Consider the following 27696-nt stretch of genomic DNA (forward strand, 5'->3'; position numbering starts at 1 on the left):
TAAAGAAAAGGAAAAGGAAGGGTGTCTAACTGTTGTTTCTGGCTAAATTCTAAACTGGGCCAATACACTGCAGATTTGCTTGCATTGGTTATTCTGTTATAGATTTGCCATAACAGGCTGAGTTACTTGGTCTAGGAAATAGATGGAATTAAGGTCAGGAATGGTATTAGCCGTCCAGAAAAACTAAACGCTAGAACTGTATGTAGGCCATGCTACCCTTTCTTTTTATAAGGGTATTTCTTAAATTACCCTTCAACTAGTTATCTAGTAACAATTGAAAGGCCTGGTATTGCTATTCTTTATCATTCAAATAAGGGCAGGTATTACCAAGTGCCTTAAGCCATCTGCTTTTCTTTGTCCTTATTCAAATAGTGAAGCACGGCTCTGTTATACCTTGCAGTATTCAAAATCTTGGAAATAAAATAATGACGGAACTAATTCAAAAGTGACCAACATATATCACTAATATAATAAAGGTTTTACCTCTCCTGTCCTACCAATGCCCATGGGTTCATGCAAATGAAGATGATTAGCAGTAATACTGCCACAGAGGTGCTGACTGACTTCTGTGATTGCTCTCAACTCACCTGCTCTCTGGGCATCTGGATTCAGTCATGACTTTAGGGTCAGCTGGGAACCATTTCACTTCAGAAAAGGCAAATGATAGAAAAACTAAAAGGATTAAAAAGAAAATTTTACTTCCCCCTTGAATGGTGCCTTGAAATATGTGCCAACTATTTATGCTAAACAATCTGTTCAGCCTTGTATTCAGTTGTGACATTCTGAGTGAGTTTCCTGGACCTGAAGAAAATGGCCGTGCAAGCTCTAAAGCTTGTCTCTTTCTCTGACAGAAGTGGTCCAATAAAACATATTACCACAGCCATTTTACTTTGTCTCTCTAAAAAGAAAAGACATTTCATCTCTTTTCACTTCCCACCACTTTATGCTAACTGAATTTTTCTGAGTTTGAGTCATGTTTGCCCTGTTCCTCTCAGGCTGTTTATTATTTTGCTCCCGTGTCGCTGACTTTATTGATATTTATGTTAGGAGCAGATATGTATGGCAATGAGAGTGATGCAGTTTTAGTGTGACTGTTTCTTTTTTATAAACACAATTTGTAGCTTTTAGAAAAACTCTTAAATTCCCTCCCTCATCTTGCAAATATCAGCTCCTTTGGGAATCTCTAACAAAATATAGTATGTGCTAAAAGTAGAAATAATAGGGAATGTATTATGGAGACTCACTTCTAAAATGCACAGAGCTTCCTGGGAAACACAGCTGGGTTCTTTTCTTCAACCTTTGCCTTAAATGAATGCTTCTAGGTTTATGAGTCATTGCCTGGTATTGGAAGATGTTTTTAGTTTGCTCTTTTGTCTCCGACTTTCTGATGAATTCTATCATGGAATCGGACAAGGGAGGCCAGAGTACTGAGAAAATGTGTGTGTGCTAGAGAGATGTATAATGCTGGCCGTATTTTTAATCTCTTGTGGGAGGTAAACTCATTTTATGAAATGGTATAATATCTTCTGAAAGTAAATCAAAAAAGGGGGCCTGATCCTGCAGCCTTCACTGATGCAATAAGTGCCATCAAGCTACTGGGATTCTTAAAAGTGCTGCGAGGATGGTAGCATCCAGCATGTAGGGTTATTGCTCTCTCTAATACAATAGTGATACTAGGAAAAATTCTGTCCTCGCTGACACTCAATATATTTTCTCTGAAATCAACATCCCACTAACTACTCTGAATCATGATTGTTGCAGATACAATTTCTTTAGTTTGTGTTTACATGTGTATGTACCAAGTACCAATGTTATCAATGCATATAACTCAATCAATCAGTTGTATTTCCAAAATAAATGTCACTAGCCCAATCAGCTGGCTACTAAACATTGCACATGCCAAGGGCCATCTATAAGTGTTTTTGTTCAAGCTCTGTGCCTTTAGCTTTTCTTTGAATCTATCATATATACTATTGGTGCACACCACAGAAATATCTTTTACAAACTTAACTTTTATGTCAGTCTCACCAAGGGCATTATCAAAAATAAAGCAAGGGTGCACCATTCTTATTAGTTTTAGAAAACTAGATATGGTACAAATTATATTAACTCTGCCTGAGTATAACACTGATTTTCCTTTCACCACTCCTGAATTGTACTAATAATCATTATGACATAACGGGGAACTGACTAACACGTTCGTTTCCTTACCTTGGGTGTATATATTTTAAAAATGGAGAGTTTGGCAATTATTTTCTTTATATACTACACATGATTTGGATGTTGCTCTTCTCAATAGAAAGCCTGAATGAGCCCTTGTAAGTTACTATAAAGACTCACGTTGGATTCAGTGGGTTTTGGGATGAAGCCCAGAGTACTGAAGCAAGATGTAATAACAAGTGTGTGTGTTATTAAGCAAATTATTCAGCATATTTAAAATATCTGTTTGTGTGCCATTTAGGTGATGACCTGAAAAGATCATGTCGGAGGTACAGGGAACGGTTGAGTTTTCTGTGGAACTACACAAATTCCATAATGTGGATCTCTTCCAGAGAGGGTGAGTTTGGAGCTCCATTAGTGTTTTTGTTTGCTCATTGTATAATGTCCATTTATAGATGAGTATTGGACTCTGAAATAAGTTGCTTCATGTAATTTTGGGAGGAGAGATATCGTTAGTTATTCCTTGCAGGCAAGGAAGCGGGAAGCATGTTATTACAGACAGGTGGAAAAGTCTGACAGCCTGAATTATTAAAACAATGTGTTTGTAAAACCAGACCAAATGGATTTAACCAGCTACTTAGGCACAGTTACCACTTTAACTCTCCTGAGTTAGCTTTGATCTTCCAACACGAATGATAGCATCAGATACCAGAAAGAAAGAGAAAAAGTAAATACAGTATAGTACTGTGTTTCATTTAAAGTACTAAAAACATAAAGGAAAAGTTTAAAAAAGTTGACAAGGTGAGGAAACTATTTCTGTGATTGTTTAATTGAAATTAAGAACAGCATTTTTCTTCTGCATAGTAAAGTTTCAAAGCTGTATTAAGTCAATATTCAGTTGTAAACTTTTGAAAGAATAACCATAATGTTTTGTTCATAGTTACGAACAATTCAAAGTTACGGCCAACCTCCATTTCTAAGGCATTTATAACTCTGACTTTCTACTGTATTCATAAATAATGTGGACAAGCTGGTGAAGAGAAAGATGGCAAATTTGCAGCCAAAAGAAAATTGCTCAAACTAAGTCCAAACCTGACTACAAAGAGGTACAAAGGGATCTCACTAAACTCCAGTTTAGTATGCATACAAAATAATGAGGTCTAAATCAGCTGTTGCTACCCAAGAAAGAGATCTTGTAGTCATTGCACATTGAACACACAGTGACAGTGAAAAAACTGAGCAGAAAGTTAGGAACCATCAGGAAAGGGATAGATAATCAGACAGAAAATATAATGCCTCTAAATAAACCCATGGGACAGTCAAGTTTTAATACTGTGTGCGGTTGTGGTCACCACAACTCAAAAAAGAAATTCATACTACATACATAGTAGTATGTGAGGAGAGATTAAAAAGACTGGGACTTTTAATCTTAGAAAACACATGATTAAAGAGGGATATGATAGCTATGATATGTATTGACTCATGAGTGGTGTGGAGAAAGTCAATAAGGAATTTTGTTTACCCCTTCACATAGCACAAGAACCAGTGGTCACCCAATGATATTAATAGACAGCAGATTTAAAACAAACATAGAAAAGTACTTATTTACGAAAGACATAAAATCAACTTATGGGACTTGCAAAGGGATTTTGTGAAGGCCAAAAGTATGAGTGGAATCAGAAAATAATCAGATAAATCTATGGAGGTTAGTTCCATCACTGGATATTAGACAAGATACTCAGGGATGAAACCACATGCTCTGTTTGTCCCCAACTTTTGATGCCAGGACTGGACAACAGGAGATGGATCGCTTCATAATTGCCATGTTCTATTCTTTCCCACTGAAGCATTTGGCACTGGCTAATGTAAGAAGACAGGCTATTGGGCTAGATGGACTATTTGCCTGGCTCAGTGTGACCCTTTTTTTGTTCTCAGAGCTGAGTGTTGGCCCAAAAATCCTATGAAAGTGATTGACTTCAATGTGAGTGGAATTAGATCAACAGTGAGGGCTCTAGCAACAGCAGCTTAAGTACAGAAGGGACCTTAGGGTAGGTGAATTGGGTGCAGGAGGAATGCAGGATCTGGGGGGGGAGTTTGGGTTCAAGAAGGAGTCTCGACCTGGGGCAAAGGTGCAGAGGGGTTGGGTGCAGAAGGGGATTGTGACCTGGGGGAGGGGGTTGGAGTGCCGGAGAGGGTGCCGTATGAAGGCTCTGGCTGGGAGATGCTTGCCATAGGTGGCTCCTGGTTGGTGGCCCAGCGGGACCCTAAGGCAGGCTCCCTGGCTCACATTGAACCAACATTCCACTCAAAGCGGCCAACTGCTGGGGCCAAAGTGAGTGTGTCTCTGTGCGATGCGTGCCCGTCGGGGGGAGGGGAGGTCTCTGTGCCAACTAGTCATTGGGAGACGCAAGGGAAGTGCTTGTAGTCATATGCAAAACATGGAGACAAGCTGCCCCTTTGCCCCCGAGGGGCATGCACTGCACAGAGGCACATATGCTGGCCTAGCAGCCAGCTGCTTTGAGCAGTGTGTGCAGTTGCAGGAGCCCAGGGAGTCTGCCTGAGGGTCCTGCTGGGATTCGGCAAGCTGGATTTAGCCCGCAGGCTATATTTTACCTGCCCCTAGGGGCAGCCCGTGCATACAGGCAGACTCGGCAGTCGCCTAGGGCACCGCGTTAAATGGGGCACCCAATGATGATGCACTGCCATTGAGGGCTTTGGATGAGGGGGCGCCGATCGTGCATTCCGCCTAGGGCTCCAGTTGCCGGCAGCTCATCTCGGAGGCAGAGGCGCTAATTGCGCATTCCGTGTGTGGTGCCAGTCTCGGGCCACCCCTACCTGCCCCTATAGTATAGTTCCTACCCCACAAAAGCCCAAAAGCATATGGTAACGACTAAATTCCATTAGGTTGTCAAAACTGTATGTTCCATATATAAAAGTTTAACACTCAGAACTACATTATGTGGCTTGATGACCAACACTGTCTAAATCAGTGTTTCTTAAACTGTGTTCTGTGGTACACCAGTGTGCCGCGAGGTAGTCGAAGGTGTGCCATGGAGAACAGCAGAGTTCAAAATGGCCACCCTTAAAGGGGCAGGTGACCTTTTTTTTCCTCAATAACTTTCTCTCTGACCCTTTTTCCTTTTTCTTCCTGACCTTTTTTTGTGTGTGTGTGCTCAACAAAAAATCCGTTGTGTTCCTCATAAAAAAATATTGTTTGGTGTTCCTTGGTCTTAAAAAGCTTAAGAAACACTGGGCTAAATGAAAAATAATCAGGATTCTTTGTTCTATGCCTGTGTACTGGGGCCAGTCATAAAATAAGTTACATGTTTCAAGCTGTTTTTCTTGATGAGATATTTTCAGTTAACACTAATGTTCTGTTACTTTAAGGCACAAACGTAAATATTTATACAGATGGACAGTCAAATGCCAATTTGTAGGAAAAAAAAACTATTGCAGGGAGAAAAAGGCTTTCAGTTCAAACAAAAGACTCATGCTGATATTTGATACTGGAGTTCTAAAGGCCGAGTAATAAGTAGTGCAATTTCTAGAGGAAAAGCGGTTTTTAGATTTTCCATCCGAGTTCTCTCCATCTTGCGCTGCTTAATGACTAGTGACAGATATTTCTGTAGTGAATTTAGTTAACCAATTCTGATATTCTTTAATAGACTAGGAAATAAAATTATCCATGTGTGCTAGAGATCAATTAATTGATTTGTCTGGTTCTGTCAGAAGCAATCCTTCTGCACCTTTATTCTTCAAACAGTTCAAGACCTATCTGATGGATTTCCATATTAAAAAATAAAAGATACTGACTTACCCGCAGTACAAATAACTTTCTGACTGGCTTAAGCAGAAAGTAAGTTCACAGGAAAGTGAGCAGAGGCCTTAATACTGGAATTTTGACAATGATGTATTTTTAAAACAGTGAACATGGTCAGGGTTAAATTCTTAGGTCCCAGGCAAATGATTGTAATGAGCAAGCAGTCCCTTGACTTCTAGAATTGAAGGCCAACATCTTAGAAGCAAAGAGAAGCATTATGATGAAGCTTTTTTTTAATTTTGTTTTGTTTATCAGGAGCCAATGCAAAGCTGTACTCTGACTCCTGACATAATTAATGTGATGACAGCTATGCTGGGTCAGACAGGTGGTGCATACCGTTCAGCACCCTGTGTGTGACTGTGGCAAGCATCAGCTATAGGCAACACATTCATCTATGACTCTCTAGAAGACGGTATTCCATCTTGGCACATGATTAAGCCTCTGTAGTGCATTTCTGTTTCCTGCCAGCTGGACTGCAGTGGTGTGATCTACCTGGACATTGAAGACATCCGCTCTTAGGACAGAGCCCACCAGCACATCTTCTTAGCAACATAAGTTACTCTGAGCACACTGGACCCATTGTTGCTTGTCAAACTAGCTCCCTACAGAATCAAGTTCAAGGTCTCAAATGTTATTATCAAAGGTCTCAATAGTATGAGGTCCAGGGAAGGGACTAAACATGCCACTGTGGCTGTGTCTACACTGGCACCCTTTTCCGTAAAAGGGATGCTAATGAGACACTTCGGAATTGCAAATGCATGAACATGGCTGCTGCTTTTTTCCGGCTCGGGGTTTTGCTGGAGAAAAGCGCAAGTCTAGACGGGATCTTGCGAAAAATAAGCCCTTTTCCACAAGATCCCTTATTCCTACTTTCAAGTTGCAATTCCGAAGTGTCTCATTAGCATCCCTTTTACGGAAAAGGGTGCCAGTGTAGACACAGCCTTTGTGTTTAGTGAAAGGTGTAGCAGAAAGAAAGAGCCCAAAGCACAGGCCTGGTGTAAGGCCTGAATCCTGAACCAAAGGAAGCAAGGGTTACTCTGAGTAACAGATAGGCCCTGTCAAAAGCAGATGTTTGCTTGCAAGTCTGTCCAGGACACGAACTAGGTGCTAGCACTGCTTAAACACACAACATGTAAATAAGTCCCACCACGACAGTACAAGGACACCCCATTCTAGCACATAATAAAATACAGCCAGTCCCCAAGTTACGAATGGGTTATGGACCAAACACTTGGCCGTAACTCGAAATGTTCGTAAGTCAGGCTCCATTGAGTTACATTGCAACCGTGCTGTTCATAAGCGCGAGTCATGTTTCTAACTCGGGGACCACGTTTATGAACGCTTAATGGGAGGTTTAGTCATAAATGCGACTGTTTGTAACTCAGGACCAGCCGTAGTTGGACAAAAGTGATAAGTATGGACATCAAAAGTGAAGCACAATAATTGGTGGTGAATAGGAATGCTTTGGCAGAAAGTACAAGGGGTGCTAACAAACATGTCATTAACACATAAGATGAAACGTAAAGTATGTATCACAGATTGTTTGTCTCTACCTCGACTTAACTCTTTGTCCTCCCCAGGGGGCAGTGGCAAATCCCTGTCACTAACTGAGCTGAGTCCATTGTTACTGGCACACGTTCTTAGCCTGCCTGTAGACATCTGATTGGGAGAAGCTATTCCTGTGCTTCATTTACAATAAACCTGGCCTGGTGCCTACAATCCTCATCTGATTTTGTGGTTCCTGGGGCTCTCTGGCTACGTCTACACTGGCCACAATTTCCGGAAAAGGGATGCAAATCAGGTAAGTCAGGATAGGGAAATCGGCGGGGGATTTAAATACCCCCCGCGGATTTAAATAAACATGTCTGCCGCTTTTTTTCCGGCTTGGGGAAAAGCCGGAAAAAAAGCGTCTAGACTGGCGCGATCCTCCAGAATAAAGCCCTTTTCTGGAGGATCTCTTATTCCTACTTCAAGAGATCCTCTGGAAAAGGGCTTTATTCCAGAGGATCGCGCCAGTCTAGATGCTTTTTTTCCGGCTTCTCCCCAAGCCGGAAAAAAAGCGGCGGACATGTTTATTTAAATCCGCGGGGGGGTATTTAAATCCCCCGCCGATTTCCCTATCCTGATTTACCTGATTTGCATCCCTTTTCCGGAAATTGTGGCCAGTGTAGACGTAGCCCCTGAGTGTGCTGTGATGGCTACTTGTGCAAAGCCAGTGCGACATACAGAGAGCACATGAGCACACACATAGCCACATGGTTATCATCACTGACAGAGCAGAAGACCTTGAGGACACCACCGGTGACTTCTGACAACCACAGAGGGTACATGTTTCTTTGGCACTGCTATCACTAATAAAATCACACAGATCAGAACACAAACATCCCATCTCTTCCTGGCAAACCTATCCTCAGTTATTCATATCTTCATCACCTCTTGTCTGGTGTACAGCAGTGTAACCTATTTGGACACAACGCTTTCAGTTAAAAATACTCCAACTGGTACAGAACACTGTGGTGCATCTTCTAAGCCACGTTAGACCAATTTTTCACTCCTGATGCTGACTGGCCATAGGATATTGAATCCGGTTCAAAATACTGGTCCTTATCTCAGAAGTGCTCAAATGTTTTGGGTTCATGGTAGCTTTAAAAAAAAATCAACTAAAGCTCTGGGATGAAGACCAAGTCTGACAACTTTACTTTCTTGGCACAAGAGAACTTTCCACCTTAAGAGCAAATCTTTTTTGTGCAGGAAACAGAACTCTGGAGTACCAGAGCTAATGAAGAGCATGATCAGCGGTCTATTTAGCAGGTCCTTACTAGACTCACTAAATCAAACTCCGGGAGATTGATCTGCAGATTGATCTCCCAGGGTACATCTACACTAACCCCCTAGTTCAAACTAGGGAGGCTAATGAAGGTGACCAAAGTTGCTAATGAAGTGTGGGATTTAAATATCCCACGCTTGATTAGCATAATCCCGGCCGGTCACCATTTTAGAAACTGACTAGCCCGAAGTAACTGCCCGCCTCTATACACGGCAGAGAAGCGGGATTCCAAGATAAACCCCTTATTTCAAAGTAACTGTTACTCCTCATGGAATGAGGTTTAACAGTTAATTCAAACTAAGGGTTTATTTCAGAATCCCGCTTCTCTGCTGCATATAGACGCGGGCAGTTACTATGGGCTAGTCAGTTTCCAAAAATGTTGACCGGCTGGGATTATGCTAATCAAGCACAGGATTTAAATATCCCATGCTTCATTAGCAACTTCAGTCACCCTCATTAGCCTCCCCAGTTCGAACTAGGGGGCTAGTGTAGATGTACCCTGGGACATCAATCTGCAGATCAATCTCCCGGAGTTTGATTTAGTGAGTCTAGTAAGGACCTGCTAAATAGACCGCTGATCGTGCTCTTCATTAGCTCTGGTACTCCAACAGCCTGCAAGGAGTAAGGGAAGTCCACGCTCCTATAGTAGTCCTATAGTCCAAGTTCCTATTCACATTGCTGGAATTGCCGTATCTTAGGTCTACTTTCTGGCCTCAGTAACAGTATGGCTCCTCCTGAAAGGGGGGAAAAATACCCCCCCCAATCCAAGTGACATTTACACTACTGCTTTAAGGGCATTCTGAGCGAAATGAGTCTGAAAGTTTCAGGCTCACTTAATATGATTTGCATTTTCACAGCATTACATTTTGAACGTTAGCTCTAGTTCTTACTTTGTGGAATTGCAAGAACGTTTGTGTCCCCGGGTGCAGCTCTACAGGAGGTGCTGCCAACCCAGCAGGCTCATGAAATGATCCGTGTTGATGTGCGACCACATCTTGTTACTTAAAGTCAAGTGAAACATTTGTAAACATTACGCTATACTGGAGCAAGCTGGAAACACGATACTAATACAAGCAGTCAGTGCGGTTATTGTAAATGAGAATAGAAATGACCCTGACAATTTTAACTAAATGAGCAGCACTAGTAATGAAATAACTGAAATGCTTCAAAGACAACCTGTGCGCCATGCAAGCAATTGTGGTGGAATTGGAGCCTATTCCCGGAGCTGGCAGGTGAGGATAACACTGCTGCTTAACAGTCACTTGGCACTTTTCCTTTCCAAAGCACTTCACAGATGCTAACTCACTGAGGCATGCAAAGCTATCTGTTGTTACCTTGGAAGGTACTGTACGTATCTCCAGGGAGAGAAGTGAGCAATCACCAGCAGCAAAGGGAGCATTTAAATATAGGCTGAGCTGTTAGGAGAAACAGTCAGCCAGATCCTGGACCCTTTTGAACTGGTCTGATGGCAGAGGTAAGGTAGAGAGCAGCCAACTGCTGGGATTATGTGCTTCTAGGCAACGCACACATGAGGTGGGGGGCTGACTTCACACTTTGCTCCCGTCCCCAGCCCAGGCAGGCCAATGGGAACTACAAGAATTGTGCTGGGCATGGAAGCAGCGTACAGTCTCCTCCCTCTCGCCCGGGAGTGTGCAGTGCCTAGAGACCATGACCCCAGCAGCCAGCCACTTGAGTGGCTCATGACTGCAGTAGGCAGGGAGCCATCCAGAGGGTGGTCTGGAGTTGCCCCAGGTCACCATCCACTCCTGTCCCAGGTGAACCTCCAAACCCTCTGCCCCTCCCCTGCCTTGGGTCACAATTCCTTCTCAGAACCTGCACCCCCTCCTATATTCCTCCTCCAAGTCACAACTTCCTTCCAGACCTTGCTCCCCAGTCCCCCGCCCCAGATCACAACCCTCTCCTTCACCCAACTCAGACACACTCTCCTGTGCCACAGTCCACTACCCCAAGTTCCATTCTGCACCCACCCTCCATCTTAGACCCTGCATCTCCTCCTCGTGGAATGAGGAGTAACGGTAGTTCGAACTAGGAAGCCTAGTTCGAACTACCTAGTTCGTGTCACGTGTAGCCGCGCGGCACAGGGTTCGAACGAGCGGGGATTTAAAAATGGCGGCGCCCCACTTACGCAAATGAAGCCCGGGAAATTTAAATCCCCGGTTTCATTTGCAAGTGCGGTATGCCTACATTACCCTCCTAGTTCAAACTAGGAGGGTAGTGTAGACATACCCTCAGTGGTGGGGTGAGGAGAAATATATTTCAAGATTCTGAAATGCTCGCAAACTATGGTAATTGGCTTCCCATTAGGCTGCCACCTAGAGAATCATTGGATTACATTTTCAAAAGCGACTGTAGTGGATTTTTTTGGAGAGAGGTGGGTATGTGATGTTGTGTATAAGAAAGGTGACCATTTTTATCACTGATGTTACCACTGTTACGCAGTTTGCATTAATGCTATGCAAAGTGTACTGATTAAGATGTCAATGGAAAAGTTACAGTTTAGCAAGTATTAAATCCATCCTGGTTAAATCCATCTATCATCTCTATATGTGAAGTTATGAATATTGGCTACGTATTTGCATCTGAAACGTGTTTTGTATTCCTGGGTGACAGCCACCAGATGGATTTACATTAGGGGTAGACAGCTTTGTGCTCATAAGCTCATTAATTGCTTTTCTTAAGGATGCCTCACACACAGTTCCCTCTGAGTAGGGGGTAGCACCGCCCTACAGCTGCTTAATCAACTCCACCCAGTGAGGGGCTCCGGGCTCAGCGCATGAAGCTGCCTGACCTGGGCCATGTCAGTCACTGAGGTCCAATGGCCAACCCTTTTGAGTCAGCAAATCATGTGGTATGTTTATATGACCCTGGACTCCATATAGGGCCAATAACTTCCCACAAATGCAGGCTGTGATCTTTGTTTAGAACAGTGCAATTCCATGCATGTGGCAGAAGGTATAAAGACCCCTGAAACATCTCCATTTTGTCTTCATGTCCTGCTTCTTTTCTCTGGACTGAATTACTAAGAAGGAAACTCTGAACCAGAACTGATGATTCCAATCTGTCTGTCTGGGTGATTCTAGACAGACTTTTGCAAGCAAGCAGTTTATTCCATCTCTGTTACAAACCTGATATACCGACTTTGCAATCACTTGTATATATTCCTTAACCATTTATAACTCTCACTTTCTTTCTTTTTTCTTTTACATATTATTAAATGCTTAGTTTTAGTTACTGATGGATTAGCATATCAGCATGATTATGGGGTAAGATCTGAGTTATATATTCACCTAAGTAGCTGATCTGTTGGGAGAAGAAGGGTCTTATATCTGATTAAATTGTTTTTCAGTAACTACTTATTATAATGTCCAGTGTCGGGATGGTGAGCCAAGGTCACAATGCCTAAGGAGACTGCATTTTATTAGCCAGAGTGGTGATACAGAAGTTTACTTTTGTTACTGGATTGGTACAATCTAGTTTGGGTTGAGTCTGCCTTGTTTCTCAGCAGTCTGTCCTGAATTTGGCATTCTTAGCTGGGATCCACTGAGGCATGTTGATAAGGTGTCCAACCTGAGGCAGTATTAAATGGGCTTGACTTTCAGAGGGTAGATACCTAGTGTCTGAAATAGGTCCCTTTTTAAGGGGTCCCAAGTTGGACACCCAAAAGCATTAATCACTTTTGAAAAAATAGGCCTTTCCATTTATTTGAGTCTATTACTTGCCTCACTCTTGTGCAGTGTAAACAGTCCACTTTGAGAAGGACACACAGCTGTTAAAATGAATTATTACATACACTGCAAACAAAATCTCAGGCCACAAATGGAAATTACCCTGTAGTGTGAAGATTGAACGTACAGTATGTCTAGATCAGAGACTTTTTTTTAGTACTTTAATTACTTAGAGTGCTCACTGCTGCGGCAGTAGATTAACAAATGCAGATCAATTCTCCCATCAATCCCTGTCCATTTTGTTATTGGAGAGCATCCATTCATCTGCAGGGATAACATCTGCCAAGAAAAGGTATTACAAATAAAAAGCAGGGTAAAAATGAATTGTTCTTGATAATCTTGCACACTCATTTGGCTATGCATGATAACTCTTTATGGAGATGTCCTGGAACAAATTAGAAGTTAGTTTATAATGCAGCTGACAAAAAAAACCCAAAAAACAACACCCTGCTCAGAGTGATGTTTTCAGCTACTCGATATCAAATGCTGAGCTGTCGAGGATTTTATTAGTTTTGTTGACTAGTTTTGTCATTGACTTTGTGGATGAAGGAGTCTCAGGGCATATGTTTCTTGCTGGTAAAATAAAGAGCAGAAAGCAGTGGGGGGAAATATTTTGATATAAGACACATACTAGTTGGAGAGGTGTAAAGGGGGGTCTGCCACTCACTGATTACTGGTGCCTCCACCATCAGCACTCATTTCATGGTAACTCCCTCTCTGGTACCTCTGTGGAGTTGTCAGGAGCTGCAGCTCCTCTCTTTTGTGTCTCCTTATGGCTTAGCCCTCCAGCCGTGCCTCAGTCATCCTTCCTTTGTAGGGGTCTCACCAGAGTCTGTCTCCACACAGATTCAGGTAGTCTCCATGTCCACTGTGTTACCTGCACCATTCTCACAGGGGCTCATAGGGGAATCCAGGCCCACACCCTACACTGAGTTCTGATCCAGGCCCACTTGAACTGGCATTCATTCAGGTCTATTCTCTCAGCTCCTACTTCTCCTTCTCTGGACTCTTTCCGATATTGCTATTACTCTCCGCCACTCCTGGGTTTTATATTATGTCTACACAGCAAAGAAAAACCCACATCTGGCCATGCCAGCCAGGGCAGGTTTGTGGGGCTCGGGCTGTGGGGTTCTCTCATGGCTATGTAGACGTCTAGGCTTTGGCTGGAGCCTGAGCTCTGTGATGCTCCCACCGTCCAGGGTCCTTGAGTCTGGGCTACAGCCTGAGCTCAGACATTCACACATCAATGATGCAGCCCCAAGCCCCATCAGCCTGAGCTGGCTGGCATGGGCAAGCAGGAGTTTTTTTTATTTGCTGTGTAGACATAGTAGCCCTAGCTGTTCCTGCCCAGGTAAGCTCCATTCTCAGTTAGCCCCAGCTGGTGCAGCCTATGGCTAATTGACCTCTCCTACCACCTTAACCCCTTCAGTGCTGGTGTGGGAGGAACACCCCAATACAGGAGGAAAGTGTGTATATGTGTGTGTGTCTGTGAGAGAGAGAGTATAAGGGCAGGAAGTGGGTGGATAGGGACACATGGGTAAATGATGTAAGGAACATCAAGGATAAATCAGACTCTCATTAATAATGGATACAATAATTAAGCATTTAACATTTGGAACATAATGAGGACTTTAATTAATTCTAGTGGAGAAAGCTTTTTAAAATGCTATGGCTAATCTCCCATGATTAAAAATTAACTTAGTTCTCTTTGAGAGTGGACTCCACATCTATACACATTTAAAACTTGACAATATGTTTGAGGTTAGTTACATTGGAATAATACTTCCCTACCTCACAGGGTTCTTATAAGGATAAATACATTAAAAGACTGTGAGGCATTCACATACTATGGTAATGGGGCCATATATGTATCTATTATCAATAGTAATTTCCCTTCTGATATTTACTTAATTGATTCAGCTTAATTTTTCTCTCATGGAATGTCCATTATCAGGTCGAGTTTCTTCAGATTCTGTCATGGTTTTAATCCTTTTTTTTAAAGAACTTTCTGAATTGATCACAAACAGTTCACTGCGAGCATCTGATGCTAAATGTTTGACATTTGGGCCATGATGTGATTGATCAAAAAGTACTGTTTCTGTTCCCTCACCGAGCAAGTGGAAATTACAAATAGGAAGAGAGTTGGAGGAAGCTGCTGAAGCTATGACTTTTTCTCAGGAAGAGGGACCAGGTTAGGGAGAGGTAGCAGTTGAACAGGACAAAGTAATATTTTTTTAAAAAAAGGTTAGTCTCTTCCTCTTTAGAAAAGACAGGTCTAAATCTTAGAAAAATCAGGCTATTGTCAGATTCGTTTGGCAAGGGAATTACTTTCTTGTTACATTGACGCACACAATTTGCAAATGCATGCACCGTCCTGAAAGAGGTCAGATGTGGGCCAAAGGGAGTTAGTCTAAGAAACTCATGAGACTTGTACAATTGCTTCTAGGTAAGAGTTATGGGAGTCTTGTTCCTCACTGGGTATCCAATCTCATATATTATGTATCATGTGTACTCTGTTTACTGGTCTGTCGGAGCTGCCAAAACCTCCAGCACTAAGCCTGTAGGAGAGGGGAACAAGGGATGGATAGGCAGCATGCAGCTGTAGAGGGCACCATGAAATAGAAATTTAAAATATCTGCTTTGGGGGCAGGGTGGGACTGGAGGATTGAGGGGATTGTTTAAGGGATATAAAAGCTGGTTAGTTCTCGGTCAGTAGTTTTGAATCACTTCCATGTAAGCAAGGTTGAATGTATATCCTCTCGTGTATCTCTATGATGTGCAAAACGAGGTTGCAATCTCAACTGTATTGCTAACAGGTGATCACCCATATAACAGAAATGAGATATGCTTATCTGGGCCGACAAACAGGATTGAAGGAGGGACCTTGAAAGTGAAACATATTAACTGCTCCAGCTCAAGCTAATGAAACCAACCCTGTCACCAGGGCTGTAACAGAACCATGTTCTCTGTGGATAGGATGCCTGTAACACACACTGTCCAATGGCAACCTTTGCAGAGAGGCCAAGGGAACAGGCAGAGGAGACTGAAGGAGTGTCTGTAAATCAGGGATGATTCCTATTGGCAAAGGCATTGTCAGGGGAACTTTCAGAGCAGCTCTTGCATCCGTTCTGTGGTAAACAGAGGACTTCAATCTCCAGGGCTGTCACATTTGCCAGCACTGAGTGTACTTTTAGAACAGACTGTTTCTATTCTGCTTGATGGGGATAAAAACGCTGCAGGGCTGCCAACAACCACTGAGAAAAATAGGTGTGCTTTGAGGAGACTCCACAGTTTCCAACAAGATTTCCTTGTGCGACAAGGGATGAGGATGCAGATGGAGATGTTTCTGGGAGTTCTAGAAGGAAAGGGGACTTGAGAGAAAATGAGAATGAAAACTGGAAGAACACAGAAGAAAGGCAGGTGGATCTCTCCTGAGGGCACTGACTGTTCATCCATGGTACAGGTGGGATGACACATGCAGAGATAAATAAAATGGCTTTTCACATTTTATAGTGACAACAGAGTTTATTTTTGCCTTAAATCTTGAGAGAGAACAGTGCTGGCTTTAGTAACAACTACAAATGGTCAGAGCTCTTCCATCAAATGTAAACTTGTTTTCACAAAATCATCACCGCTAGAAATTGTTTTAAGGTTTTGCCTGGCTATTTTAATAAGGGAGTGTGTTGCAATTACTCCCTGTGGGGACCACAAGTGGCAGAGTTACCAAAAAGTTCAACCACTATAAAAATTTCAGTTATCAGTGTAAGATCAAAGCACTCCTTTAATGTAAGCTTGGCAAGGAGAACAAATTGAAATGGATTATTTTTATTTGGAAAATAATGTAATATTTCATTTCAACTGAAAATTCTGAAACAAAACATTTTATCACTTCAGAATTGATTTTTTGGGGGTGACTTTTTGTTCTGGAAAAAACCTCAATATTTCATCTTTTTTTCCCTTATTTGGGGCAAAATGATGAAAAATCAGAATTGCTTGCAAGATAGAAATTCCAGTTTCCATATATACAACATTGTTGTGACTGGATCTGAGACTTTCTGAACTGAGGGGGATGCTATATGTTCTTCACAAGCTAAACCAAGTCCTGTACCTATCTACATCATAGAATCATATCAGAACTGGAAGTGACTTCAAGAGACCATCAAGTCCAGTCCCCTGCACCCATGACAAGACCAAGCACCATCTAGACCATCCCTGATAGCTGTTTATCCTACCTGCTCTTAAATATCTTCAGTGAAGGAGGTTTTACAGCCTCCCTAGGCAATATTTTCCAGTGTTTAAACACCCTGACAATTAGAAAGCTTTTCCTAATGTCCAACCTAAACCTCCCTTGCTGCAATTTAAGCCCATTGCTTCTTGACCTATCATCAGAGCTCTAGGGCTGTGTCTAGACTACATGCCTCCGTCGATGGAGGCATGTAGATTAGGCTGATCGGCAAAGGGAAATGAAGCGGCAATTTAAATAATCGCCACTTCATTTAAATTTACATGGCTGCCGCGCTGAGCCGACAAACAGCTAATCAGCTGTTTGTCGGCTCAACGCTCTAGTCTGGACGCTCCCCTGCCGACATCAAAGCCCTTTGTCGGCAGCCCTGTTATTCCTCGTGGGATGAGGTTTACCAGGGCTGCCGTCAAAGGGCTTTGATGTCGGCAGGGGAGCGTCCAGACTAGCGCGCTGAGCCGACAAACAGCTGATCAGCTGTTTGTCGGCTCAGTGCGGCAGCCATGTAAATTTAAATGAAGCCGCAATTATTTTAATCGCGGCTTCATTTCCCTTTTTCGTATACACAAATCTACATGCCTCTGTCGACGGAGGCATGTCGTTTTGACGTACCCTTAGAGAACAATTTTTCTCCCTCTTCCTTGTGACTTCCCTTTGGATACTTGAAAACTGCTGTAATGTTCCCTCTCGGTCTTCTCTTCTCCAAACTAAACCAGCCTAGTTCTTTCAGTCTTCCCTCACAGCTCATGTTTCCTAGGCCTTTAATCATTTTTGTTGCTCCTCTCCCGGCCTTCTTCAATTTTTTCACATCTTTCTTGAAATGTGGTGCCCAGCACTGGACACACACTATTCCAGCTGAGGCCTAATCAGTGCAGAGTAGAGCAGAAGAATGACTTCTTGTGTTTTGCTCACAACACTCCAGTTAATGCATCCCTGAATCATTTTTGCATTTTTTTGCAAGAGTGTCATACTGCTGACTCTTCTCTAGGTTGTGGTCCACTATGACCCCTAGATCCTCTTCTGCAGTACTCCTCCCCAGACAGTCGCTTCCTGTTCTGTATGTGTGAAACATATTGTTCCTTCCTAAGTGGAGTACTTTGTATTTGTCCTTATTAAACTTCATCCTATTTACCTCAGACCATTTCTACAGTTTGTCCAGATCATTTTGACCCTATCCTCCAAAGCACTTTCAACCCCTCCCAGCTTGGTATCATCTGCCAAGTTGGGTAATGGAAGAATTGAGTGAGAGGGAAATAATTGCCGGCAAGGAGCCTCAGTGTGAACTTGGAGAGCTGTTGGCCTCTCTGATTCAGGCAGGAACATCCGCCCTGTCTCCATGTATCCTGCACCCATGTGTGTTTGCACTTCCTGTCCACATGTGTTCCTCCATCCCTGCTCACACATTTAACTCCCCTCAACTCCATATGTCCCTTCACCCCCTCCACTGTTCCCATGTGTCCCTGTGCCCCTCTCATGGCCCCCCGTGAATCTGGTCCCTCTTCTCCCAATAGCTCTGCACCACCCTAGTAATCCCTGTGCTCCCACCCAGCCACACCCATCCCTATATAGCCCTGCTTCCCTTTCCCCATTCATTTGTGCATCTGTGCTACTCTGCAGCCACCCCTATTCCACCTGTAGTTCTGCATCCCCTCCCCTCTCACAATATGACCTTACACCTCCACTCCTATTCAACCCCTGCCCTAGTCCATCCTCCCCCACTAGCCCTTATAAGCCTCTGTCTTACCCTAACAGCCCATTCTGTCTGTTTCCTCATAGCCTCTTTCTCCTGACCTGGCCCAACAGGCACTCTGAAGAAGCCTCTGCATCTGCAGGCTCTTTTTTTCCCCCAGAGCCAGCTTCTGTGTTGTATTGCCACAGCACCCGGTGGTGGGCAGAAGGCAGAACTGCAGCAACTTTTCAGTAGAAGCTTTTTTCTGTGCAATATTTACAAATATGTGTGTGTGTGTGGGGGGGGGGGGTCATGAATTATGCAAAGACAGAAGGATGACCCATCTCGTGTGTTCTCTCAACTCCTTACATGTGTATTAAACAGAGCTATGCTTTTCTGCTAGTTTGTACCCAGAACAATAAGGCAGGTAAGGGTTACTAAGGTTATCTTGATTCAAGTTTTTGCAGGGCATCTGACAAAATGGTCCCTTCTGGTCTTAAAATTTATGACTGCATAGGATGAATTGAGCAACTCTCCCAGGCCTCACACTTTTGGGGACTGCCTCAATCGTCCAATGGATGGGAGGAACTTGGGGGAACTATGCAGCCTCGTGTGGAGTGACAGCAGGGTTTGCCCTGCCCTCCCCCCCCCCACTCACCACATAGGTGACGGGAGCCGGAGCGATCCAGGAGCCTGCTCCACCACACCACTCTGCTCTCTCATGGTCTGTGGCACTCCACTTCTCCACAGTGGTGTGAAGCGGAGCCACCTGGGTCTGGGGCATGGCAGAGCAGGTTGCACGGGGAAGGGTGCAAGAGGGTGGATCAGGGGCGGGAGTGGGACCTGCGGCGGGGGGTTGCCCTGGGCCTGTGGCTCTGGGGATGAGGGTGTCCCAGGTGCCACACCCACCTCAGGAGAGCTCTGCTTGCTGCTTCCCCATGACACAACATGAGGCCATATTGCCAGGGCTCTCGTTCCTCTTGAACACTAAGCATCTGTGCCCCGTTCTTAGTGGGTGTCTAATGCTTCTGGTCTTTCCTTCCCTTTTCCATTGCCTCTTTGCCTGGTGAAGAATCTCGTTTCCCATCTTTACTCTCCTGTTCAGCCCTCCCCCTCCACACACCCTTTTTCTCCCCTCCTGCAGTGCTAAGTAGCATGAAGGGGAAGTAAAGGTCAAATTGCTTCAAAAGTAGACATGCCATCGTTGCTGCCTTGGTGGACAGAAAAAGGGAAAAGGCTCCTGAGGTGAAGATAAAAGGAGATATAAAGAGAACCTGTTGGTATAATTGTCAGAGAGTGGCAGGAGATTAAAGGGCTGGGGAGATTATGGCCTCTAGAATTGCAGACTCCCAAGGGAAGAGATGATTTGATGAACAGTAGCAAGGAAGTGGAGGAATAAAACAGATCACAGTTGAGGTTCACCCGCATCTAAATTAAAACCCAGCCTCAAATGCATTAAGGGCTCAATCCTGTGAAGTTGCAAGCACTGGCTGTGATCCAGCAAATCACTTAAGGACACACTTTTTCACTTGCTTAAAATGATTTAAGGCTCTACTGCGTCAGGTCTGGAGCGTTCACCTCCTTACGGGATTGAGCCCATAAATCCTGGGTCCAATGTGCGTCTCTGCAAGTGCCTGCACCTCTGAGGTGCTGAGCACTTCTGGAAAGATACAGAGAGACTCGAAATCTGTGGATATCACTGGATTAGAAGGGTCTGAGTGCTGAGATTGAAGGTTTGGGCCCGTACAAGTTTTCGTAGAATTAAAATACAGCAGCTGTAAAGAATTATGCAACAGCCCTAGGAAATATCATAGAATCATAGAACCATAGAGCTGGAAGAGATCTTAGAAGGCCATCAAGTCCAGCCCCCTGCCCAAGGCAGGACCAATTCCAAATAAATCAACCTAGCCAGGGTTTTGTCAAGCCGAGACTTAAACAACTCTAGGGATGGAGACTCCACTACTTCCCTAGGTAACCCAACCCAGTGCTTCACCACCCTCCTACTGAAACAGTTTTTCCTAATATCCAACCTGGACCTCTCCCACTGCAACTTGAGACCATTGCTCCTTGTTCTGCCATCCATCGCTACTGAGAACAGCTTCTCTCCAGACTCTTTGGAACCTCCCTTCAGGAAGTTGAAGGCTGCTATCAAATCCTCCCTCACTCTTCTCTTCTGCAAACTAAATAGACCCAACTCCCTGTAGGAGAGTCTTGGAAACGCAGGGTATGTCTACACTACCCCGCTAGTGCGAACTAGCGGGGTAATGTATGCATACCGAACGTGCAAATGAAGCCCGGGATTTGAATTGCACGGGCTTTATTTGCATAAGCCGGCCGGCGCCATTTTTAAATGCCGGCTTGTTCGAACCCCGTGCCGCGCGGCTACACGCGGCACGGGCTAGATAGTTCGGACTAGCAAGCCATTCCGAACTATCTGTACGCCTCGTGGAACGCCTCGTGGGGTAGTGTAGACATACCCAGAGTGATTAATGATAGTGAGCATGGATGCAAGCACTGGTGGCCGCGCTTAGCTCATCTGCTATTTGGCACTGCGGCTATGGCATATAGGGGGAAAAGCCATAGGTAGAATATAGTTTGAAGTGAAACCTTTTCTTAACCGAGATAAATGACTAATTCAAATCTACCTTATGTGTAGCTGGCTCTTTGCTAATTGCTTTGGCATGACTTTATGGTAAAAACAAATCAAAAGATTTGGTTTCAGTATCTGCCACAGATTTCCTAGGCGATGTTGGGCAAGTTGCAAATCTCTCTTATCTGTAAAAGGGGGTATGGATGTCAGATGTCACCAGTGTGGTGTCCTGTGTCCTGACTCTGTCCAATGATGATAACTGTTTTGCTGCATGCGTGACTGAGGGCTCCCTCTGTATGTCACTCTGGCTTTGCACAAGAAGCCATCAAAGCAGACTCTGAGAGTCCCCAAGGACCACAGTGTCAGATAAAATACGAAGGCACCCGAACCAGGTTTATTGTTAAACAAAGAACAGTAATAGTTCTCAGCAGACTCTACTAAGTCACTAGGCATATGTACCCCCTGACAATGGACACAGATCAGTCAGTGAAAGGGATTCACCACTACCCCCTGTGGGGGTAAGTCGAGGTACATCAACATTTATAGTCAGAGACAAACAATCGATGATGCACACCTTACATATCATCTTACATGTTAATGACATGTTTGTTACCTCCCCTTGTGCTTTCCTATTACCCACAAGTTATTGCGTTTTCACTTCTGATGTTTCAGACGAAATATCACTGTTCATCGCTTTTGAAAAACTGTTTTATCATATGCGAGGTTGGGGTGACCTTGTACTGTCATGATGGAATGTATTTACTTGTTCCATGTGTTTTAGCAGAGATTTCAATATTAGTAACAAGTTCACGTCTTGGACACTGACTTGCAGGCAAACATCTGGTTTTGACAGGGCCTCATAGGGTATGTCTACACTGCAGAGTTTTTGTGGAAATATGGCCGTTTTTCTGAAAAAACTTCACTTATGTCCACATTGCAATTGCGTTCTTTTGTAAGAAAATTGAGAAAACAGAGGGGGTTTTCTGACAATAGTAAATCTCTTTCTATGAGGAAGAAGCCTTTTTCTGAAAGAGCTCTTCCAGAAAAAGACGTGTGTGGACGGAGAAGAGGGAGTTCTTTTGAAAGAAGAGGAAAGAGGAAAAAGCACATGTTCCCTGGTGGCCACTCTGTCCATAGTAATCACAGTTTAAATGTGAGATAGTGTCCATTCAGTGTGGATGCTATGTTTCAAAAAACTAGATCACTTTTTCGATGCGCTTTTGCTGTGAGACGCTTTCTTTTGGAAGAAGTTTTTTCAGAATATCTCTTCCAGAAAAGCTTCTTCAAAGAATCCTGCAGTGTAGACATAGCCATAGTATAACTCTTGTTTACTTTGGTTCCGGCCTTATACCAGACCTGCAGACTCTTTTTTTTCTCCTGCAGGGGGATGTTAACATCTCTTGCCCCACTTTTTTTCCAGCTTGGGTACTTGGATTTCAGGCTTTCTGGACCAGGGAATGTCTCTTATTATGAGTTTTTAGAGCACTGTACACAATGGGGCCTCTGTCTGACTTGTTGCCTCAAGATAGTTCTGTAATACAAATAAGAACACTTGCACAATGCAATTCTCTGAAGCATCTCTGCATTCAACAGGGCCCTAGGATGTGTGTCTGGCATTGTTATTCTGAACATCTGAGTTACTTCAGATTTTACTTCAAACGTTTCAGAAACACACCCAGAAAGCCAAATTACTCTAACTTCATTTAGTTGAGACATATAAATGATGCAAGTGAATGGTTGATGAAAAAAGTAACAGTTTGGTGATCTGAGTTATGGAGTATTAGTTACCCATTCTTCCCTTTTGTCCTTTAAATCAGTGGTGCTCAACCTTTACAAACTACTGTATCCCTTTCAGGAATCTGATTTGTTTTGTTTACCCACAAAATGTCACCTTACTTAAAAACAACTTACTTATAAAATCAGTCATAAAAGTACAGTTGTATCATAGCTCACTGTTGCCAAACAATTGTGCACTTTCTTGTTTTACCATATAATTTCAGTGTATAGTGTATGTGCCATATAATTACAGTATATAGTGTATATTGAGCAGTATAAACAAGTCATTGTCTGTATGAAATTTTAGTTTGTACTGCCCTTGCTAGTGCTTTTTATGTGCCTGTTTTAAGACCAGGCAAATACCTACATAATTTATGTATCTCCTGGGAGACCTTTGCATACTTCCAAGGGATACATGTACCCCCTGTTGAGAACCATTGCTTTACATAATACGGATGGCATTGTTTCCTGGATTTTCATTTTGGTTAGTTTGTATAAAAAGTGGTTGTGTTTTCTTTGTGTCTTTTTGAAAATTCAAGACTAGATGTCATTCTAAAGATATGCTGTAGCTCAGCCAGAAATTGTTGAGCTAGATGCCAAAATCACTGAGGGACACACTAAGGCGAGAGTTAGGCAGGAGGTCAGACTAGTTGATCACAGTGGTCCTTTCTGGCTTTAAATATGTGTAGATCCACAAAAAACATAGCTGGAAGCTATCTGAATGCAATGCACTTGTGGTATGTGTCATAGTTCCTCTCTAGGGCTGTGTCCAGACTCAGGGTTTTTTTCGGGAAAAGTAGCCTTTTCCCGAAAAAACTTCCCCTGCGTCCAGACTCAAGCCGCGTTCTTTCGAAATTAATTCGAAAGAACGCGGCTTTTCTTTCGATGGCGGTAAACCTCAATTTACGAGGAAGAACGCTTTCTTTCGAAAGTTCCTCTTTCGAAAGAAGGCGTTCTTCAATGTAAATAGGGCTTCTTCGAAAGAGAGCATCCAGACTCACCGGATGCTTTCTTTCGAAAAAGCAAGCCGCTTTTTCGAAATTTCTCCGTGCAGTCTAGACGCTCTCTTCCGAAAGAGGCTCTTTCGAAAGATGCTTTTGAAAGAGCTTCTTTCGAAAGAGGCTTGCAGTCTAGACATAGCCTAGGTGATGGTTCATATTAAATATAATAGCTTACTACTATTGCCAGCTAATGAAGTTTGCTCTTTAACTCAAGTGATAGAAATCTGCTTTCTGATGCTGAAGATTCTTCTCTTTGATGACCCACAAGGTGTGAGTTTGGGGGAGATTGTTCTCTGGAGTCATTTGAAGGCCCTCTGAGTGCTCTTTTCATGGAGTATTTTTTCCGCTCTTCCTTCGCCTGCAAGTTCAGACTTTCCTGTCTTACAGAACAATGCATGCCCTTGGTTCAGCACAAGACAGTCATTCAATTGAGAGGGTTCTGCTGACATGAGTTGTTGGCAGGCAGCTCCATCAATTGCATAAAGAGCTACGGAAACTCAAGATTGAATTACAGTGTTAGTGTACCGTCGGTTTGTTTGTAGTATGCATGATTCCAATGCTTGTTTATTAAAATTGACAGGCTCACACAGGACTACATTTTGAACTTTGCTGTTTGTCAGGAGGTCCAAAGCAATAGGTTGCTGCCATGAAAATCAGGACATAATGATTGCTTAATCTGATCTATGTTATTTTACAGCGTTTGTCACCATAGTGTCCATCTGGCTACAGAAGGAGCAGAATCTAATAGCACATCTTGATGTTTCACTACTGTTGTTGCCCTGACAGAATTTTTGAAAACGATAAACAAGCCTGTGACACTTTACAGACTAACAAACATATCATGAGCTTTCATGGGTAAAACCCACTTAACTTTGAAAGGACACATACTACATGGATACTATTGGCTCCTCAAATCTAGTAACTTGCTTCTGGTGTTATTCATTTGCTAATGTTTCAAAATAAAGAGGAATCCTCCCATAATGTATGGGACCAATTTAGCAGTGCTATATATGAGTGGGAGAGACAGAAATAATTTTTAAAAACAGTATAAGAATATTTATTCTTGCTACCTAAGGTGGAATGAAACAGAAAAGGGAAAGAAGATGCCACAAAGCCATGAATAATAGACATCAGCTACTTAAAACTCTTTAACTAGATTCATATATCTCAAAACAAGAAGAGATTTGAGATCACAAAGTCTGACTGCTTAAATCAGACAGGCCTTAGAACTTCCTCAGCTAGCACCACTCAGGGATTTTTCAATGGTGTGTTTTTCTGATAGAAGAATCCTGATAGGGTGAAAACAAAACTTTATCAAAATGTGCCATTTTCCACAAGACTTTGATCAGGACGTTTTCTTGGGTACAGGATGGAAATTTGGGTGAAAATGTAAAAGAGGGGGAGAAAAACTGTGTCTGGTGGTTAAGACAATCGGCTGTGATATGGGAGTCTAGGATCAATGATGGGCATCCATGAATTGAGAGTGGGCCATATGAGTGGGCCTTCTTCATCTCAGTGCGCCACACCAGCCCACAGCTCACTGGGGTTCTACCTGTGGCCCATGGGCTCCCTGTCTGCCTCCCCCCCCCCCCCCCCCCGCCATGTGCCTCTCACACACTGGGACACTGGAGCCCTGCACTTCCTAATCCTTCCCCTCCCTCTCAGCACATTCAGAGTACCCCGAATCCACTGATTTGTGCTATGTCCCTTCCCCTTCTTCTCCTTCCTAGGGCTTGAACATCATGAAAATCTAAATCATAGCATTCCAGCTCTGGGAGGATCAGGGATGGAACAACTGACATTATTCCAAAATAACAAAGAGCATGTCTACACTGCAAGCCATTATTTCGAAATAATGCTGAGCTGGAGGACTTCTTACTCAGACTCCTGTAACCCTCATTTCATGAGGAGTAAGGGAAGTTGAAGGAAGAACATTCTGCCTTCGACTTCCTGCTGTGTAGACAGTACCAAAAGCTGAAATATGCTATTTTTACTTCAGCTATGCAGTTGACGTATCTCAAGTTGTGTAGCTTAGTTTGACTTTAGCCCTGCTGTATAGACATGCTCCCAGGGGCTGACATCTTCAGAAAGAGAGAAATGTAATGGTGACCTAAAATGGTGGGTCCATGAAATGACTACTGGGTTGCTACTGGTAACATTCCTGTGGTGGGAAGAACACCTCAGCAGCCCAACGCTGTGACATTTAATTTCAAAAAGGGGAACTATGCAAAAATGAGGTTAGTTAAACAGAAATTAAAGGTACAGTGACTAAAGTAAAATCCCTGCAAGCCACATGGATACTTTTCAAAGACACCATAATAGAGGCCCAACTTAAAAGTATACCCCAAATTAAAAAACATAGTAGAACTAAAGAGCCACTGTGGCTTAACAACCATGTAAAAGAAGCAGTGAGAGATAAAAAGACATCTTTTAAAAAGTGGTAGTAAAATTGTAGTGAAGTAAATAGAAAGGAGCATAAACACTGCCAAATTAAATGTAATAATGTGATAAGAAAAGCCATAAAGGAGTTTGAAGAACAGCTATCCAAAACCTCAAAAGGTAATAACAAAATATTTTTTAAGTACATCAGAAGCATGAAGCCTGCTAAACAACCAGTGGAGCCCCTGGACGATCGAGATAAAAAAGGAGTACTTAAAGATGAAAAAGTCATTGTGGAGAAACTGAATGAATTCTTTGCTTCAGTCTTCATGGCTGAGGATGTTAGGGAGATTCCCAAATCTGACCCATCCTTTGTAGGTGACAAATCTGAGGACTTGTAACAGATTGAAGTGTCATTAGAGGAGGTTTTGGAATTAATTGATAAACTTAACAGTAACAAATCACCGGGACCAAATGGCATTCACTCAAGAGTTCTGAAAGAACTCAAGTGTGAAATTGTGGAACTATTAACTATGGTTTGTAATCTATCCTTTAAATCGATTTCTGTACCCAATGACTATAAGATAGCTAATGTAACACCTATATTTAAGAAGGGCTCAAGAGGCGATCCCAGCAATTGCAGACCGGTAAGTCTAACATCAGTACCAGTTGAAACAATAGTAAAGACTAAAATTGTCAGACACATAGAAGACCATAACTTGTTGGGCAAAAGTCAACATGGTTTCGGTAAAGGGAAATCATGTCTTACTAGTCTATTAGAGTTCTTTGAAGGGGTCAACAAACTTGCGGACAAGGGTCTTCCAGTAGATATAGTGTACTTAGATTTCCAGAAAGCGTTTGACAAGTTCCCTCACCAAAGGCTCTTACGTAAATTAAGTTGTCATGGGATAAGAGGGAAGATCCTTTCATGGACTGAGAACTGGTTAAAAGACAGGAAACAAAGGGTATGTCCAGACTACAGGCTTTGTTGACAGATACTGTCCACAAAGCCTCTGTCGACAAAGAGCGTCTAGACTACATCCAGTTCTGTCGACAAAGCAAGCCTCTTTGTTGACATGAAAGTGTCGACACAAAGGACAGTGTAGATGCAATAACGTCTCTATCGACAAAACTCTGTCAACAAAGGGCATTATTCCTCATAGAATGAGGTTTACCACTGTCGACAAAACTGCTGAGTTCCGTCGATGCTATGTCGACAGAACTCAGTGGTAGTGTAGATGCAGTTATAGCTTTGTCGACAAAAGTCCACTTTTGACAACAAAACTCTGTAGTTTAGACACACCCAAAGAGTCGGAATAAGTGGTAAATTTTCAGAATGGAGAGGGGTAACTAATGGTATTCCCCAAGGGTCAGACCAATCCTATTCAACTTATTCATAAATGATCTGGAGAAAAGGGTAAACAGTGAGGTGGCAAAGTTTGCATTTGATACTAACTTCTCAAGGTAGTTAAGACCAAAGCAGATTGT

General features: G+C 43.0%; 1 protein-coding gene across 10 annotated transcripts in view; it reads left to right on the top strand.

Annotated features, from left to right (window-relative positions):
- The window catches only part of FAM135B (family with sequence similarity 135 member B), a 388356-nt gene that overhangs the window by 172850 nt on the left and 187810 nt on the right, over positions 1–27696 (top strand). For all 10 annotated transcript variants that reach the window (XM_075920076.1, XM_075920075.1, XM_075920080.1 and 7 more), the window contains one exon: positions 2462–2557. In XM_075920076.1, the coding sequence (XP_075776191.1) occupies positions 2481–2557 (77 nt within the window). In that variant the 5' untranslated portion in view covers positions 2462–2480. The remainder of the gene's footprint in view (positions 1–2461; positions 2558–27696) is intronic.

The sequence above is a fragment of the Pelodiscus sinensis genome, chromosome 2 (genome assembly GCF_049634645.1).
Source record: "Pelodiscus sinensis isolate JC-2024 chromosome 2, ASM4963464v1, whole genome shotgun sequence".
Taxonomy (NCBI): domain Eukaryota; kingdom Metazoa; phylum Chordata; order Testudines; family Trionychidae; genus Pelodiscus; species Pelodiscus sinensis.